This window comes from Chironomus tepperi, unplaced genomic scaffold (genome assembly GCF_022539635.2).
Source record: "Chironomus tepperi strain 1889 unplaced genomic scaffold, CSIRO-AGI_Ctep_v1 contig_244, whole genome shotgun sequence".
In the NCBI taxonomy this organism is placed as follows: domain Eukaryota; kingdom Metazoa; phylum Arthropoda; class Insecta; order Diptera; family Chironomidae; genus Chironomus; species Chironomus tepperi.
The window spans coordinates 2,067,648-2,086,132 of NW_027226366.1; the positions used below are offsets into that span (position 1 = coordinate 2,067,648).

At 31.8% G+C, this 18,485-nt stretch overlaps 4 protein-coding genes across 5 annotated transcripts; 2 read left to right on the forward strand and 2 right to left on the reverse strand.

Moving 5' to 3' along the window:
* Positions 1-14: 14 nt before the first annotated feature.
* LOC139091206 (protein tilB) lies at positions 15-17,980 on the reverse strand. 2 transcript variants are annotated; one of them, XM_070641152.1, is made up of 10 exons: positions 17,615-17,980; positions 16,866-16,931; positions 3,813-3,921; positions 3,423-3,487; positions 3,137-3,359; positions 2,836-2,946; positions 2,247-2,351; positions 2,056-2,145; positions 1,624-1,953; positions 15-1,536 (listed from the first exon to the last, which is right to left on the reverse strand). In XM_070641152.1, exons 1-10 carry the CDS (start codon positions 17,692-17,694, stop codon positions 1,420-1,422), a joined length of 1,296 nt encoding a protein of 431 aa, XP_070497253.1. In that variant the 5' UTR covers positions 17,695-17,980; the 3' UTR covers positions 15-1,419. The 2 variants fall into 2 exon arrangements, with proteins under 2 accessions (XP_070497253.1, XP_070497254.1); XM_070641153.1 differs by lacking the exon at positions 2,836-2,946 and having other exon boundaries at positions 17,615-17,979.
* On the forward strand, positions 5,182-8,588 carry LOC139091204 (proton channel OtopLc-like). Its single transcript, XM_070641151.1, has 4 exons — positions 5,182-5,539; positions 6,128-7,230; positions 7,579-8,041; positions 8,109-8,588. The coding sequence occupies exons 1-3, from the start codon at positions 5,202-5,204 to the stop codon at positions 7,623-7,625; spliced, it is 1,488 nt and encodes a 495-aa protein (XP_070497252.1). The 5' UTR covers positions 5,182-5,201; the 3' UTR covers positions 7,626-8,041; positions 8,109-8,588.
* On the reverse strand, positions 9,914-10,628 carry ND-ASHI (NADH:ubiquinone oxidoreductase subunit ASHI). The gene is made up of 2 exons (XM_070641156.1): positions 10,251-10,628; positions 9,914-10,175 (listed from the first exon to the last, which is right to left on the reverse strand). Exons 1-2 carry the CDS (start codon positions 10,600-10,602, stop codon positions 10,006-10,008), a joined length of 522 nt encoding a protein of 173 aa, XP_070497257.1. The 5' UTR covers positions 10,603-10,628; the 3' UTR covers positions 9,914-10,005.
* LOC139091415 (SET and MYND domain-containing protein DDB_G0273589-like) lies at positions 11,426-13,552 on the forward strand. The gene is made up of 2 exons (XM_070641501.1): positions 11,426-12,014; positions 12,080-13,552. Exons 1-2 carry the CDS (start codon positions 11,438-11,440, stop codon positions 13,000-13,002), a joined length of 1,500 nt encoding a protein of 499 aa, XP_070497602.1. The 5' UTR covers positions 11,426-11,437; the 3' UTR covers positions 13,003-13,552.
* Positions 17,981-18,485: the final 505 nt, after the last annotated feature.

Genomic DNA, 18,485 nt, shown 5'->3' on the forward strand with positions numbered 1-18,485 from the left:
CAAATACACCTCAATTTCTCAGTTAACAAGAAAAGTTTTAATCATTTTTATCAAAAAAACAAATTTCACAAATTTTTTCTCAATAAATTTCATTAAAAAATAATTATAAAAAGCATTTTTGAATTAGAATTTAAAATTCCTCTCAAGAATATCAAAGGACGCAAAGTATTTCAACATTTTCAGCTATTCTGAGCAGTTTTGGGTTACTGGATCTTAATGTGGGGCAAGATTCTTTGTTAGTAGGCTTGGAATAATGTCTTTAAGATGCAAGACATTGAAATTTCATCAGATTCATTGATTTTCTGAGATCCAGTGAAGATTTATAAGATCCAGAAACCATAAAATAAGAATTTATCAAGTATAATTCACATTTGTGTCTATAAAACCTTAAGCATAAGCCAGTAAATATTCAAAATTCAGTTCCACAAAACAACACAACAAAGATCCAGCAAAATCCTCAAAACTCCCCAAAATAAGCCACAAAAATTTGTCAAAAAGTTAAATCAGTTAGTAATCAAGCTGAATATTGTTTTAGTACCGTATTCAAATCATCTTTACCACCCCTTATTCTTAAATCTCTTTTACCATTAAGGCAAGACACTTCATTTTTTGTTAATATCATACACATTTGATATATTGCATTATTTAAAGACACTTTAAGCAACTTCTTTCGTCATTTCATTCGCATTTCCATTAAAAAATTATTCGCAAATTAATTCAAATTCTGATATTTTTTGTTCGGTTCATAAAATGATAAGTCTGTCTATTATTACTTCATTGTTTTGTATAAAATTCTAAATTGTAATTCTCGCCTACATATTAATATGTTCAGTTAATGAAGAAAGATAAGAAACAATAAAATTTCTGTTCCTACTATTAAGTTATTAATTACAAGGTTTTGGGTTATTGGCAAGTACTTTGATGTTGTCATCAAAAAGTTTATAAAATTAGAATTGAGGATTATTGAGATACTTTTTAGAGGAATTAAGTAGGCTTACAAATTCATTACCGTCCTTAATGTGGGTATTCAAGTGTTTAATTAGTTCATCAAAATTGCTCTTAAAATTCATTAAATTTTACACAAAAGCACCATTTGTGACTTAAAAGCTCTCAATAATCCTCAACTAAAAATCCGAGCAGCACATTATGACAATAGCTACCATTTAGCTGCCAAAAATAAAAAGTTTCAAGCTCAAAATCTCGATTGAATCAACCAAGTCAGAGCACAGAACTTTCAGTATAACCATTCCTTCATGATTATCATAAAGCAGCCTTTACATCACTATTTACCATCATGTGCCACTCGGAAAAAGCTTTTCTGTTATCTAATTAACAAAAATTTGTAAGTAATAGAAACAAATTTAAAAAAGATTCAATGTCTTTTGTCTAACAAGAGATTTTTGTGTTTTATGATAAAATTTATACAGAGTCAGCCAGTTCATCCAATCGACATCTGACTGCGTGTTCAACAACCTCGAGTGATGGATAGTCTAATTCTTTCACTAAACATAAGACAGCCGACAGCAAATTCGAGCTCTAGAAAGGAATAAAATTGATTTAATTGATGTCATCAGAATTGGAACCCGAGCAGCACATGACTACTCAGATCAAGTCGTTACTTACTCGATTCACTGGCCTTCGATGTAGTCCTGCAAGATGACTAAGTACAGCATTTGATATGACAGTATTCTCACTTCGTCCTCGTCTTAAGTCGTCACCGAAATCTTCACGTGACATGTTTCCATTACGATATTGATAAAAGTTTTCCCTTCGGTCATCCTGATACCTATCTTGACTGCCACCATTCGTTATCATTCCTCGTCTACTCTTCTCATGTGGATAGTCTCGATGATTTCCATTTTGATTGTTTTCTTCCCATTCACCATTTCCACCCGTTAAATCAGACTGACTATGTCGATAATGTGCTGGCGGCTGTTGACCTTGATAATAATCCTAAAAAGTCATTTAATTAGCTTCAATTTGACAACAAATATGATTCATAACATAATATGTGCAGGAACAGAATTATTAACATTAATAATGATTAAATTTCACCTTCATTGAGTGTGTGGACATAGACGTTGACATTTGACCTCGTGGATCTCGATAATTTCCACTAATTTGTGGCGAGTCGTCAGGTGATCTCTGCATAAATTCATTAATCATGTGAAAAGTGTATTTACACACAGTAAAACATTAGTTAACGTGCAATAAAAACTTAAATTTGCTTAAATTAATTCGCTTACCTCATATGACTGTTGCATTCGTTGATTTTGATATCTTGGCGATGGTGTGTGATTATTTTCTGATGGTGAATAATTATCTATATGATGATGATTTGAGGGTGTTCGCTGTGATAAAATGGAAATTTACTTTGCATAATTTTTTGTGATTTCTAATTTAATAATTCAATTTTAACAATAATCTAATATCAAACATTAACACCAAGGAACAGATGCATGTGCTTTCCTATCAAATATTTAAAGTTCAAAATTATAGCAAAAATAACGGTCAAATTTGATTTGAATTTGAAAACCATACAATTCCTTATAATTTGGAATTGTATGGTTTTGAAGGTTTTTCACAAAAATTTCAGTTAATATGTCCGAAAACCTCTCAACGACATTTAAAAAACATTTGAACAGTTCTAAATTCAAATTTTAACCGTTACTGCATTTCATAAATCAAAAAGCATTGCATCATGTCCCACCAAAAAAAGAAAAATCAACAAATAATAAATCAACTAACATTAATTAGAATTTGTGTAATGTGTATGTGTGTTTACGTGTTGTGTAATGGATGAATTTATTAAAAGGATATAATGTGAAAAAATACCTGAATGGGCGACGAGACTGACGGTGGGCGATCAATAGGATCGCTTGCACATTCTGATTCCGTGCCTTCGGGACTTTGTTGCATTTGCATTGATTGAGGTGGTGGTGGCTGCTGTATAGTTTTAATATATATGAATGAATATGTTAGAGAGAATTTAACGACTTGTTAGTGACATTAAAAATGATGAAAAATATCAAAAAAAGTTTTAACTGTATTAGGCCAATAATTATGGGTAAATTTTGTTGGTTTGTGTTATTAAGCCCAAAATGACATATTTTTTCACACTCAAACTTTCTCTTACTTCTCGGACAGGACTATGACCACGAAATCCTGAAGTTGCTGCCTGTTGTCGATAATTTGACTCGTAATCCTCTTCGTACGGCTCCTCTTTAATTTGTTGCTGTGACTGTGCTGGTTGTTCTGTCATTGGACTTCTCATTGCATCTCGTACTTCCTCGGGTGTCACTTCAACATTATCCAATTTCTTTAAATTCGGCAGGGCTCGTAAAACAATTCGTCGGTAGCTAAAAATAATTAAGACATAATTATAAACAGCATGCAGGAATGAAAAATTCAGTGAAAATTACTTAGCACCAGATGCGTCCACACAAGGATTTTCTTCAAGCCATAAATATTTGAGTTTCATCAGGTTCTGCAAAATATAAAGAAGCGGAAACAATTTAGTTCTGTAAATCTTGACCTTGTCATTCTTATGAGGCATAAGTGAGAAACTTAATATTCTGTAATTTTAGTCATCCACTTGACCCAGAATTCAGTAAAAAAAGGGAAACACAACGTGATGGCTTATGAGGTCAAACGGAAAGTCTAGCACATGAATGGAATCGGAATTCTAACAAAATTTATTATTTTTGTGCGTGAAAACTGAAACTTCTCACCTAGCTATTTTTATGATTATGAGAAATAGTCGCAAGGTCATTTAATGTGGATTTAATTAATTAATTGAGAATTAGACTTACCTGTAAATACACCAGGTCATTGATATCTTGTATATTATTCTTACGTAAATATAATTCCTGCAAGTTTGGGCATTCTTCAAAGTCGGCAAGGCTAGAGATTTTATTAACACTAAAATGAGAAATAAAAACATTGTAAATAAGACTTAATTGAATCATAAAGCATGGAAATATAATAAATTTATTCAGATTGAAATCAATAAAGTCTAATTGATCACTTAACATGGTAAGATTTACTATACAAGGTAGTTCATAAATTATTGATCGTTGACTGGGAAATTGGTTGTGTTTTCAACGTAAACGAAAGTGACACACAGCGTTTACATAGCAAGGAGGTCGAAGGACTTGATTATTAATTAATCAAATAATTCAGCTGATGTATGCGATAGACGATGTCCTTGAAAATGACATGAATGACCAAAAAATTTGTAATGTACTAACGGAAATTATTTGAATTTTTGCAAACATTTGAAAGGTTCTTAGACACTCAAATTCGTTTTAATCGCTCAATTTCGCGGATTTGGATTAATTTCCTGTTCTTTTGTGGTCATATTCTCATGTATTCAGACCGTTCTTTATGTATTCTCAACACACATTAATCATGTCTTTGAAATACATCAATTTTAATTAATAAATCTATTAAGGATCTTACATGAAATTTATGCATGCATTTTTTGCAATTGATGGATGTGTTACGTACAAGGATGACCATTAACGGTGTGAATATCTCTCTTAGAGCCTTTCTACTTTCTCTTCTAGTTTAGTACTTAACATTTGACAACAACGCAGTTTTACACAAGTGACTTCTTAAAACGGTTATCGGAAATAAGTTAATTTAACAAAAATTTAAGACCTTTTGTCCAATTCCTCACTCAGATGTCTAATCTACAGCAAGAATATACATTTACTGAATGTTATACAGAACCTTTATTCACGTATTCAACAACAACCACGAAAGTATTTAACAAGCCAATTTTTTTTTGTTTCTTTTTTTCATTGTGATCTATTTAGCATCTTGTTAGAGAGTCCAATATCAAATTTACCTTACTCTCATGAGTTGACTTAAGAATCATCCATGTCCATAAATCAGTTGTGAATTTAAAATCAATTGATTAAGTTTACGAATGAATTTTAGATTGACAAGACTTGACAGCTTCAAGTGTTTGGGGCTATAAGTGTAAATAGAAAGTACGATACTTGAAGTAAGGAAGTAAGGCATTAAGTCACCATCTCAACAGAATTTTAACTTCAATCTCATGTGCAGAAATCCTCAAATATTTATTATTTGCTTTTTTATAGTCGCTAATCAGTTCCAATTTTATAAATATTTACTTATCGATTCTGAATGGTTATGCTGAGTATCAAATTATTTTTAATATTCGCAGTATTACAATGAATTGCCGTCAGTCAACTGAAGTGGACAGTAACGATTGTGACATGGTTAATACAGATAATATAAACTATATAACACCACAGACTGTACAATTTGATTCACGATTAAATTCAACACAAAATGATGAAGAAATTCGTGATCTTGTGCTGCATAAATCACCATCGGGAATCATATCCGTCGGCCGACCGACAACCTTAATGGTTTCACAAAGGAAATTTATCATAGACTTATTGTCCAGCCGCAGCAATAGCAAACAGTCGATTAATATATCTATAAACGCATTGAGAGAGAATCACATGGCACATGTACAAAAAATGCGGAATCGAGAAATGGGAAAGTAAGTAAATAATTAATTAATCAGGCACAAAAGATGAAATTAAGTGGACATGATTTTTGCACGTGAATTAGACTTGCTAATTAGAGTTATTTAAGACAAAAATAAATTTGTAAATAAAATCTTAGAAATTTTTATCTGTGAATGACGCGCGGACTGTACCCAATGTCATTCATGACTGTTTTATTAAGAATGGTGCATGTGTTTGTTTGGTCGATAAGACTCACAATCACAGTTTTTGAAGGATTAGTGTATTGTGGTCCTAATTATTCGAAGAGACATTTATATGAGAGGAACAGCTGATGTATGTCCAGTTATAAACTTGACATTTGATTGCAAGTTACACTAATGTCAAGTTTATAAAAAGTCACCGGCATAGTAATCGCATCTTGTTTCACTCAGAATAAGGTCCGTACCCAATCCAACCTTTGTTACTCATCCCAACAGAACAAAAGTAGCAAGCATATGACGTATCAAAACAGACTCTACTCTGACTGACATCACACAGACATAACAGATTAAGATCAAATTTCCACTTTTGTGCCACTCAACCACAAGCCATTAATTCATTAACCACATATTTCATTACAGTGACGCATTAAGTCTTGTCTTGTCAGCACTTTATGCGAAATTTATATTCGTCCTTGGCATTGCATTTCCCATCACAGGCATCGTAGCCGAAAAGGCACCAACAACATTTTATCAGGGATTTTATCTCTTTCTATACACAGTCAGCGTGCTGTTTGTCATCTTTGTCTACTCAACGCATCTAAAGAATCGTCAAGTGTTTACGATGATAGATCATTATGAGGAACGTACAGGAGATACGAAATTGAGTACAAAGAAGCGCATCATACGGTACGGAAGCTTTTATCTAAGAGTTGGTGCCATTGCATTTGGAATAGGCTCAATGGTATATTCCGGATTGGAATTTGGCCAATATTTTGAGCTTAAAGAGGATGACAGATGCCAAAATCTTTTAATTGCCGTCAATCCAGCCGCACGAATGCTTCTAACGATCGTTCAAATGCAATTCATATTCTTGAATACAAAAGAGCTCAATATGACGCGTTACAAGGTCATATCACGTTTTGGATTGATGCATCTTATTGCCACAAACTTATGTGAATGGATATACGTTCTCGTCGAAGAGACTAAGCATGAAATTGAGAATCTTATGGCACAACATAGTTTAAATTTAGATGGTATAAATGCAACATCTCATCTCATCCATAAACGTGCGACATCAGTCTCAATATTCGTTGAATGTAAACGTACAAACATTATGGGACGTTTGGTGCAAAAAGCAGCACCATTTCTCTTTCCATGTACAATTGAGTACTCATTAATTTGTGCTGTAATTTTATATGAAATGTGGAAGAAGATTAAAATGAGAGATCCATCGACGCGTGAACATCAAGACTCAATAATGGGTCATCATCGACATAAAGATGTACGTCAATTATCAGTTGATTGTTCGAAAGCACATCGTGGCATGTTTGCCGGCATTTTGGTTATTGTATTAACAATAATTTCACTTATAATGTTTTATGTGCTTAAGGAAGAGAAGCTTTATAAGGCAACAGCTGTGGTCGAAGTGACATATACTGAAATTTTATTATATTCTGTCACAAGTATTGCAGTTCTATTGGCTATGCGACAAATGCGGGACATGAAATTTTCCAAGCTGTATGGTAAGAATTTATGATTATTTTTAAGGCATGGGTAGGAGGTGCTGGCTGCTTTGACTTTAATATGGTTGAGTAAAGACTTATGGGTACTGGACTGTTGAGTATGAGGAACTAAACAGAGTTGCAAAACAAGCACATGTGACAGGCGAAAACCGTACAAATTTTTGTAAGAAAACCGTACAAATTATCAAGAAATTGTAGGGTTTTTGTCTATCACAGCCTACTTTGCAACTCTGGAACGATGTGACATGTGAATGACATTAAGTAACACAAACAAGTTAGCACCCCTTGCTCAAATATTCACCGGCAGATTCTAATTGATTAATATATCAAACCTTACATAATTCACAGTGTCTGGAATTGGACTAGACTGTACTTTACTAGTTCTAGGTAAGTAAATTGTACATCTGAAAATAAATTGGCTATAACTTCCAAAAATCTTTAAATATTCAGCACAAAGCGGTGTCTACATATACTCAATGTTCAGCCTACTCGGCTGTTACTTCACACTTAATGAGAATCCTAATGGCATGACAGGATTAGTAACAGAAGTATTATCCCTAATTCAGACATCAATTCAAACAATTTTCATACTCAATGCGTGGTGGCGTCGAACAAAAGGAATTCAACAAAGCCGCACCAAACCCGGTCGTGAGATTATTACATTCTTAATAGTCGCAAATATGGCAATTTGGTTCATTAACTGTCTTATCAAAAATCGCGCAAGTTTTCGTCCTACACATCTCAACTTTTTTGGCGAATGGAGTTGGACAATAATTACACACACGTCAATGCCATTAGCTATTTTCTATAGGTAAACATTAATAATTGTCATTATTGTTACTTCTTTCACGTTCAACCTGTTTTCACATTCATAATAGATTCCACTCAACCATTTGTCTATTTGAGATATGGAAGACCTCATATAAGCTTAAAGAGGATCACGAAGACAAAAACCAAATGCAGCATTAGCCTCTGTACACAAAATGATAAAATGACAGCATTCAATGACCGTACAGAGAGGAGGAAAGAAAACCATAGATGGAAACAGTCAGCTTTTGTTCTGCAAATACCATAAATATGTCCGAGTAATAATATTAAACATTTATAAGAGTAAGAGATGCATGAATCATTGAATAATATACATTTTATTGCCAATGGGACGTCCGTAAATGACGTTCATCGAATATTGGATCTTCTGACCAGAGCTCCAAGTCGAAATCAAGTGTATCGACTTCGAGTTCTGCTTCTGACTCACTTCATGTCCTTATTTTATAGGAACTTATTTTGTATGTACCCCACGTCATTTATGAATGACGCCAAAAGTAAACCATAATAAATAAATAAGTGATGAGGAAGAATTTGTCTTTTTATAAGGATGTGGTATGAGGAAGTGCTTCACACTCCATGACTAAAGGTTCAAAGCTCCTACGGTGGAATGACTTGGATGAGAATAAAGACCAGAATGTGGCATGTTAGTCAACAAAGAAATTTCACAGTTTAATTTGACCTGAAAATTTTTGGAAGATTAATGAATCAGGAAGGAATCCTCAATAGCTCAGCACTTTTCATCCACTGATTATAGCGTGGAAAAATTCACAATATTCGGCATACTTTTGATGACAATAAAGTCATGTATAGTTATTATTAGTCAAAATACACGCATAAATTAATAAATGAGAAAAATTTCCATTTGATGTCCATAAAAAGAACTGCTAAGTCTTAAGTCGTTTTAACACGGCATGCATGTAGGTGGAACGAAAAATGTAAATCATTCGCAGAGAACAGCTTTATAGTACAGACAATAGAGTACATACGAGCTTTCGTATGCATTTATTTCCAAGTATAAATATAGAGTCAAGTGTCCATAATGAAGGTTGGAGTCAATTAAGTAGTGATTAAATTGTTCCACCTGCCGAAAAAATTGTCACTGTAATTTACCATCAATCACAACTTTTTTGGGAAATACCAAAACTAGTAAATGTCGCGGCAGTGAAATAATCAATAAGTAGACAAGAAGTAAAGGCGATAAACAACACAAGTTTTTGGATACCCCAAAATTCATAAATCAAGGCAATAAATTTCATTGTCTTATGCTGTTTCATTAGATATTTACATCTAAATGACTGTTCTATGTCGTGCTATCGTTTGACTTTTGTCGTCATATGGCTAAGTATATACTTTATCACTTATTGACTTATTGGTAAATCACAGCAAGCTATTTATGTATTCTATTGCTGCATATACAATTCATTGGATCTATAATATCAATAATAAACTGGATTTCCACCCATATCGTTCAAATTCTATCCTGATTAGTGTGTATTATTAAAAATAGATTATGATCAGCAACATCAGTAAATTAGTAGTGACCTTAATTAATATTATACCACGTAAATCCACCTAGAGTGGTGCCAATGCCTATAAGTGATTGAAGCGTATACATTTTTCGCATTATCATTTTAATGGAAATTAAAAAAAGCACGAAAGTTCGTAATAATGCTATTTTATGCTGCTTCTCTCTGTTTTGGTTCTGTTCATTAAATTTATCCTCTCTATTCACTCACTTCTCTCAATTTTACGTAATTTTATTTCATTTTTTTCTTCTGGTACGTAATCATTTAATGATGAATGAATTTAATGATTGTTGCCTCTTTAACATATATTTTTTGTAGCATAATTAATATTTCGTTTTTTGATAATTTATTTCTGTTTCACTTCAAATGAGTAACATAACTCTACAATTGTTTAACACTTCACAGTATGTAATATTTTCATCTAATCGGCTGGCGAAAATGTATAATGTACTTTTCCTTTGCCTGGATATTGCTTAGGCATAATTGGTCGGAACATTTTATAATCCTCTAAGAAAACGAAGATTGTTGCACTGAGAGTCATCAAACCGAGGAAACAGTACAGCATAAACGTAATTGAATATCTTTGAGGTGCTGTAAATTAATTAAAGTATTGAAATTTTCATTTTTTTTTCGACAATATTTTTTTTGCGAACATTCGTAACTTACTATTATTGTGACGATCTTCCGAATATAAATCAGTGTCAACGTGCATGACATCTCCAAAATTACGTCTCATTTCTGGATAATCATATGGATAATTTGGATCCCGACGTTCCGTCGAGATATCAGCCAATTTTGGATAATCTCCATTGCCAGTACCATCATCGGGATATGGTTGATATTGTTCTACTGGAATTCCATACTTTTTAGCTGCTGCTTCACGTTCTGCTTGTGTTTGTGGGAAAGGGCTTGGCTTCCAGTCTTTGTTCCAATGACTTGCACTTCTGATAACTAAGCCTAAACTATTTTTATTTGAAATTTTAAGTGCAAATTGTGACAATTTTACTAAGCCAGCCATTTTTGAAAATCAACTGAAAATCCGCTAGAGTTCTCCACTATCGCCTGCTTCTCTCATCTGATTTCTCACAGAATTTCAAATTTTGTGCGGGAAAAAATACCTCGATTGCTATGACTGATCTTCATTTCACAGAAATTAATTAATTTCAATTATTTTTAAGAAAATTGATGACAAATTGATTAAAATCCAGACAAAAGGAAATGAAATTGTTTTATGCTTTGTGACTACACATATTAATTTATTTGTCTTACATGTGAGACATGCTTGGTGCATTCAACTGCAAATTTCTCAAAATTACATTTTTTTCCATGGAGAAAGAAGAAAAATTTATGTACAGCATTATTTCGCAGTCTAATTTTAATGCTGTTCTTATTCAATTTGTTGTTGTTGCCAATTCAATTGACAACTTTAAGGCAGAAACATTTCATTACAGCAACATTGTAAATGAGTGACAGAATTGCTTAAAATAAATCATTGAAGCATAAAAGGATTGGCAACTTTATGCTGAATATTTAATTTAGTCCAAAAAATCATTGTTGACATCGGATCAAAACGGTCAAAAACAAAAAAAAATTCAAATTTCAAAAGTTCGTTGGACACGAAATTTTTTATAAAATTTTTACATCAAATAAGTCACGATCGCAGTAATTATTGTTCTTTGTGTGAATGTAGGAAATGCAACAATAAATGTTTATTTTAAAAGTAATGACGTAGATAGTCACACAAAATAAAATAAAGTAAATTATAAGTACGGTACTCTATTGATTTTTTAGACTTCAGTGAAGTAAGATCTGTTATCAAAAGTTGTTCGTAGTAAGGCACAGTAAAAATTATTATGAATACAAAGAAGAATAATTTATACGCCAGTAAATATCGCCTAATTGGCAATGAGTTTTACAAATCATCAAAATACTTTGAAGCATTACGATTTTACAATAAAAGTCTTTGCCACGCAATACCAATGTCGGAAGAATTCGCATTGAGTCTTGCAAATCGATCAGCTGTTTATTTTGAAATTGAGGAATATGATGCGTGTATGGAAAACATTAAAATGGCTATTGATTTTGGATATCCGATAGATAAAGTTAAGAAGTTACATGAGAGATATGACAGATGTGCTGAAGTAATTGAGTGCTTTAAGAAGAATGCAGACAATGATCCGTGGAGTTTCTTTCGATTGTCATATTCAGCGAATCAGAAAATACCATACATAATTGATGGTATAGAATTAAAGGAATCAGAACAATACGGTCGACACTTAATTACGACGCGACAACTTAAAGCTGGTGATATTATAGCTATTGAGAAACCATTTTACAAATATATTATGAACAATTCAAGATTCACGCATTGCGCAAATTGTTTAAAAAGTGAAAAATTAAACTTGCTTCCGTGCCACAAATGCAATTATAGTAAGTATATCATTACAAATAAATTTTAAAAATAAACCTTGATACTCTTGTTTTACGATGCACAGCAATGTATTGTTCAAAGCAGTGCATGTCAATAGGACATCGATTTCATCGGTATGAATGTGATATTGACATGAAAATGGACCAAGATAGTTGCATCTTTCAAATGTGCCATCGTGTTGTATTTGAGGCATTAGGTATATTTGGAAAAATTGGCAAACTTAAAGCATTTCTCGAGGCAAATTCTAAGCCTAGAACTATTTTTGATCATGTCATGTCATGCACGTCAAGCAGAGGAGACAAAGAAAAAGAAAAGAATCTTTTATTAGCCACACATTTTTTGCAACGAAATCAACTTCAGTCACAATTAGATGAGCCGATGGAAAAGCATTGTCAACTTATGATGTCCATAACTGACAATGAGGATAACAAAAAATTCCTTCATGACTTTATGAGACATCAAATGGGCTTAATTATTACAAATTCATTTGGACTAATTGACAATTCTGAGGAAATTGGTGCTGGAGTATTTCCATTTGCATCATATTTCAATCACAGCTGTGCACCAAATGTCTATCGAATAACTTTTGAAGGAAAATTAATTTTCATTGTGATAAGACCAATCGAAAAGAACGAGCAGCTGTTTGTATGTTACCGTGAAAATTTCTTCTATACAGACATTGACGAAAGACAGAAAGAAATTTATCAAGCTTACAAATTCACGTGCAATTGTGAAGCATGCCGGAATAATTATGCAACACTTAATAAACTACCGAGACATGATGCAAAATTAAAAATTTCTTCTTCCAACTCCCTTCCATTAGACTCAATATTGACCGAATATGAGAAAAATTGTGATTACATCAATGCTAATTATCAAAAATATCCATCATATGAAATATGCAAATTAATTGAGAGAAATTATGACCTTTTGAGCTTTATCGTGTGTATTGCAACATCATGTTTAAATTTTACAGCTGACGAGTGAGCTGGTTTTGTTGTGAAAAAATCCACAAGAAATTGCATCAAAATGATAAAAAAAAATAATTTTCTCACTTTTAATTTCACTATTTTGTATTGCCTTCAACAATAACATAATGCATAATGAATCGACTTAGCATATGTGTGTAACAGAAGAAATTGGAGTAAGCATGGTCAGTAACGCATTTCCATGTGAATAATCTAGAAAGTTGCATAAATGAAAATTTCAACCGTCAAAATAAATTTGAATGTTCAAAATGTTTCGTTAAAATTTAACTGCCTTCTGATTTGAATCGGTTATTTTTCAAAAAAGGAGTACAAAACTTGATCTTCTGGATGTCTCTAATTCCTAGATTTTAATTCAGGCAATCTTTATTTTTTTTGAACACCTAATTAAATTAATTTACGGCCTGTTTCACTAAAGTGGATTATCCTCGATTTCGGATTATCCACTTCAGTTTTTTAGAAATATCTCAAGTAACTTAAGAGTTGCAATAATTTTGTTTTTAGTTTATAATAATACGACCTAGCCGCGACAATTCTATACATTTTTAATTTTGTTGGTCCTTAAGATGTGTTAATTGTTCAATTTTTTTGTCAAATCTAGTAGATTTCCCGGAATTATTGCGATAAGATTTTAATGATTGCAAAATTCTAATTATAGAAAATATAGGTTTATATGTAATTTACAAATCATATAGTACATCTTTGAAAACTCTTAAAATTAGAAATTAATAATAAGATAATCCACTTGTGAAACTAGAAACATCAGACTGATAGACATACTGTTAATGCTCACAAATACATGGGAAATGCACTGACAATAACATGTGAGAATGATCTCGGCAGTTGTTCATTTGTTCATAAGTCAGTAATAATTAATCATCATAAAAATAAAAATCACTACATTTTATGGAGATCATTTAAAGTGAAATTATGTATATCTATGCTCTATTAAATGAATTATTGTGCATAATTATTATTTTATATTATAAATTAGTTAGCCATATCTAATGACTATTTTGTACCTATATCATAACATTATATTAAGTGAATGGTTTTAATTACAATATAGGCACTGATATGTGTAAGATGTATCAACAAGAATTGCTATCTTTTTTGTGTTGATTAATTAATTTACTTTCATTCAAAACAAAAACATATTTATGAATCTTTTGAAGGTCTTTTAATTAGCTTCCACCATGCAAGCTTACTTTACATGGCAATAATGCCGCAATTATAAGTTTCACTTTCGTACCGAGCATATATAAAGTGAGAAAGACATGTGTAATCTGTGTGGAGGACGTCGCAACCGCAAAGAGGCATAAAGGCAATGAACTTAAAAGGAAAGTACTAATGAACTCTGTCTGAGGGAAGAAAGAAATTAAAGCAAAATAAGTGCCCGAATCAAAAATTTTGTTGACATCATCGCAAGTGAGCAAACAGCCCACATTTTAAAGTACATAGTAGAAGATCCATATATGACTGAGGCGACGATGAACAAAAAATGAGTCACGATCTTAGCAGTGTGTAAACATTGTCTCTTCTCGCCATCATCATCGATTCATAAATGAAGGAAGTTTTACAGTCAAGCAGCAATGACAAATCTTGATTTGACCAAATATATAAAAAGCATCTTTTTTTATTATACGACATGATAATCATGTGCGCATATTCATTAAAATTTCATATCATGTCGCTTTTGTTTTTATTATATCAGTTTCAGTGAAATATGGGGAACTTGTTTAATTCACTTTGTTTTGTATGGCTGATCGTGGGATGATAATTATTTTAAAAAGGCGGAAGAAAAGATCGAGTAAAAAAAATGCTAATTTTTATTTTCTCGGCTTATTGAACTTGAAAGCTATTGTGGATGCAATTTAATTTATTTGATTCTTAATTATTGGAAAATTTCAATTGCTTGTTCAAAACCGTACAATTGTCAAAATTTTTGGAGGAATTGAGTAGTTTTGAAAATATAAATTCCACAATTGCTTGTTCAAAACCATACAATTGCTAAAATTTATGAAGAAATTGAGGAGTTTTGGGAAATGTTTCGTTAAAATTTAAAATTCAAAAATCCGTTATTTAAGAACTCTACAAATTACTTTGAAATTTGAAAATTAAATGATCGTTAAAAATCAAATAAACATTTTCAGCCATAAACAGTAAGTATCTTAAGGCGCGTGAAGATTTCCCTAACATAAATATTGAAAATTAATGACCAGAAAAATGAGAAATTATTCAATCACCAGAAACAACACCGCATACAACATCTTTACTTGTTTTCTCTCCAACTACAAGATGTTTTTATATAAAACTGACACTTGTACTTGCACTTTTTTCCGTCTTTATGACCATTTAGCAAACATAATGATAAATTAACTAAGCGATTCCATTTATGCAAGATATGAAATCAGCAGTGATATTTCAAATTTTATTAATCGATATTTCTTAATTGATTAGCAACGCGTCAAATTAAATGTTTTTCATTTTCTAAAAAGAGCTCAAAAAGAAGCTTCTAAGTATCATTCCAGCCACAGAAATAAATTTATTGCGCAATACTTGATATTTACACACTATTATTTTTACTATATTCCATTCTCGATCAACAAACAAGACATTCATAAACTTAGAAGCGGCATTAACATTTTAAAATTGATGCTGGTGTTACTAACATTTCTCTATAAAAGGTAATGTTGATATACAAGCAACAACAACAATGTATATTTCAAGTTTGCTTTGGAAAGTGCATATAAATAGAAAGATATTAGATTTCCGCGTATCCATTATTAATTGAGATCTCAATTTTTACGCTACACATTTCTTTGACTTAATTATCGTACAACAAGCTACTTCTTCCATTCCCCCAAACACGGCACCTTCCATTATTTTACCTCCAAAAAAAGCATGTCAAGAAGTGAGGCAATAAAAAGCAAGGCAAGAAGTCACTTAATTTTCATTTTCACTAATGTTTATAGATGATTCAGCCCAAAGTAGCGGGAAACGAACGGTTCTTTAGGTATATATTTTCTCTTTCTTCCATGCAATTCTCTTATGACGATGATTATCATAGAAGCTAGCTTGTTTAATGTAGCAACAACAACAACATAACGTCGGAGAGTATGGCAACAAAGAGGTGAATAAAGGCAGAATCAAATGGAGAGGAAAGTACATTAAAAAGTGGGTCATTATTGGAATTTTTTGATAACAAATTTTTAACTTTATTTTTGTGAGACACAGGCACTTTCGCTCTTAAATATTTTGGGGTCATTTGGGAATGATGGTCGTTAAATGTTGGGATTACTTTCTAGTCCAACCATTGAAATATGTATCACTGGATGTTATCTTGATTCCTTGATTAAATGACCAATAAGACGGTTGGTCAGACCATCCTTACCCTTCAGTACCAAACATCACCAACGAATAAGCCCTTCAGACTTAAACAATCCATGAAATTTACTTCTTTCGCGCTATTTCATTGTCATTTGACTGTGGAAATTTCATGTGGGAAAAAAATAGTTGTGTTATACTTAGACATTAGGACATAATTCATTCATTCACATTAGAGAGGTGTGTAGATTAGACATAGATATAAATGAAAAGGTTTCATCCCTTCGCTTGCGTGTATGACATTAAAAATCAATATTGACAGAGTCTAAAAAGATTATTATGAATGAATGTCAAGGACGTTGCTGTAAAAATCCCGATGCAGATTTTTTCTTTCTTTTAGGTAATTTAGATTTTTCAGGTTCATTGACTTTATTGTCATGCTACAGTTCTCTCTTTTTTTAGCAAAGACAATTACACTGAATAAATTTTTTATATCGAAATGCGATGGAGATCTATAAATAGTTCTAAATGACTCACCTTAAAGCTAATACTTCGACGCCTTTTAGTCTTCGAATTATTGAGACATCCGATAGCTCCGATCCCCTGGAAATATTGTAAATTTATTGAAAAACTCATTAGAATCGACGATCAAAAATGACATCAATTGTCCACAATTAAAATGACCGTTAAATAACGGATATAATTTGAATTATTAATTGAACTTTTCAGACCAAAAATAGAATTTGGCATGAAAACATTGTCAAAGGATATAACTGAATATGACAGCACACAGTAAATGCCATCGCGGGTAAAGTATCTGAGTGTAGGAGTCAGTTGTTTATTTATTTTCTAGCCAAACCAGTTTGTACTCTAATCACTCTTCGAATGTGAAATAAATGAGAACTGGATGTAATAGAAATGAAATGGTTTATATTTTTCTCACGAGCTACAAATAGTAGTAAGGAACGTGTAATAACATTCCTATGCTACACATTTCACTCTTTTAAAATGCAAACATGCAACAAATACATCCAATTCTCCAGCACAAATAACTAATCTCACTATTTATATCATTAAAATTTGATACCATGAAAGTGTATTTTTATGTATTATAATTAAGTATTCAAAATATATAAACTATCTGATGAATCGAATAAATTGTAAATCGACAAGAGAAAAGAAAGAAAAAGTTCATCATAAATTAATAATAAGAGAAAATATAGCACAAAGAATTCATTTCTCGGTGACTCATTAACTTTTTTAATCTATTTTATTTAAATCCTTACCAGCAATTGAGTTTCTTGATTTGTGATAAATCAGATTGCTTGGATCTTGCAATAATCATTTCTTCTGTAAGCTTTGTCATTGTGATTTATACTTTTAAAGATATTTTTTTTGCACAAAAATACTTAAAAAATTTATAATAAAATAAAAATTCACTTCTAGACACTTGTTTTATTGACTTGTTCACACAGATGATTTATTGATTTGAAGCTTCTATGACTTCTCGTTATCTTAATTCACAATGAAAGTTCATAAAATATTTCATTTTTCGCGTAAGCCACGAACAACACAAGAAATTTTATTAAAATAAAAAAATCACTACTTTGATTTCGACTGAATTGAAGGAACTCATTGAGTGAACTGTTTTTGTTTCTCAATATCTTCTCTGTGGAGGTTTTATGTGTGATATCTAACAATTGAGCACTATTTTTAAATGCTGGAAAATCGTTGTAATCAATAAAATTTTTTAATTCGTTAATTCATCAATTATTTTGCGGTGATTTACTATTTATATGATTTAATTCAATTGACTGAGATCTGTGGCTTATGTTATGATCATAAATTGCCAATATCCAGCATTGACATATCGACAAATCCACCAAAATGTGAAGAGAGAAAAAAATTCCAAAAATAATTTTGCTTTACAAAATTTCCAGCAGAGCGCGAAAAGCTCCACAAAGAAGCATTCCTTTGTTCACAAGCCACAAGTTTTTGAATTGTTGCGGTTATGCTTCGTTGGAATTTGCTGTGTTGAATTACTTTTTAATTTTTATTTTATGAATATTGTAACGGATTTATTTATTTCAAAATGGTTCGTTAAGTTTACACGAAAAATGGAATTGTATGGTTTTGAGATAAAACATTTGTAAGGTT

Excerpts from the sequence above, each read along its gene's own strand:
- LOC139091206 (XM_070641152.1), bottom strand. The coding sequence starts at position 17,694 with ATGACAAAGCTTACAGAAGAAATGATTATTGCAAGATCCAAGCAATCT. Across the intron at positions 3,488-3,812 it reads ATGACCTGGTGTATTTACAG|AACCTGATGAAACTCAAATA; the intron begins GTAAGTCTAATT and ends TATATTTTGCAG. Across the intron at positions 3,360-3,422 it reads GTGGACGCATCTGGTGCTAA|CTACCGACGAATTGTTTTAC; the intron begins GTAATTTTCACT and ends AATTATTTTTAG.
- LOC139091204 (XM_070641151.1), top strand. The coding sequence starts at position 5,202 with ATGAATTGCCGTCAGTCAACTGAAGTGGACAGTAACGATTGTGACATG. Across the intron at positions 5,540-6,127 it reads CGGAATCGAGAAATGGGAAA|TGACGCATTAAGTCTTGTCT; the intron begins GTAAGTAAATAA and ends ATTTCATTACAG. Across the intron at positions 7,231-7,578 it reads GAAATTTTCCAAGCTGTATG|TGTCTGGAATTGGACTAGAC; the intron begins GTAAGAATTTAT and ends CATAATTCACAG.
- LOC139091415 (XM_070641501.1), top strand. The coding sequence starts at position 11,438 with ATGAATACAAAGAAGAATAATTTATACGCCAGTAAATATCGCCTAATT. Across the intron at positions 12,015-12,079 it reads GTGCCACAAATGCAATTATA|CAATGTATTGTTCAAAGCAG; the intron begins GTAAGTATATCA and ends TACGATGCACAG.
- ND-ASHI (XM_070641156.1), bottom strand. The coding sequence starts at position 10,602 with ATGGCTGGCTTAGTAAAATTGTCACAATTTGCACTTAAAATTTCAAAT. Across the intron at positions 10,176-10,250 it reads GGAAGATCGTCACAATAATA|CACCTCAAAGATATTCAATT; the intron begins GTAAGTTACGAA and ends ATTAATTTACAG.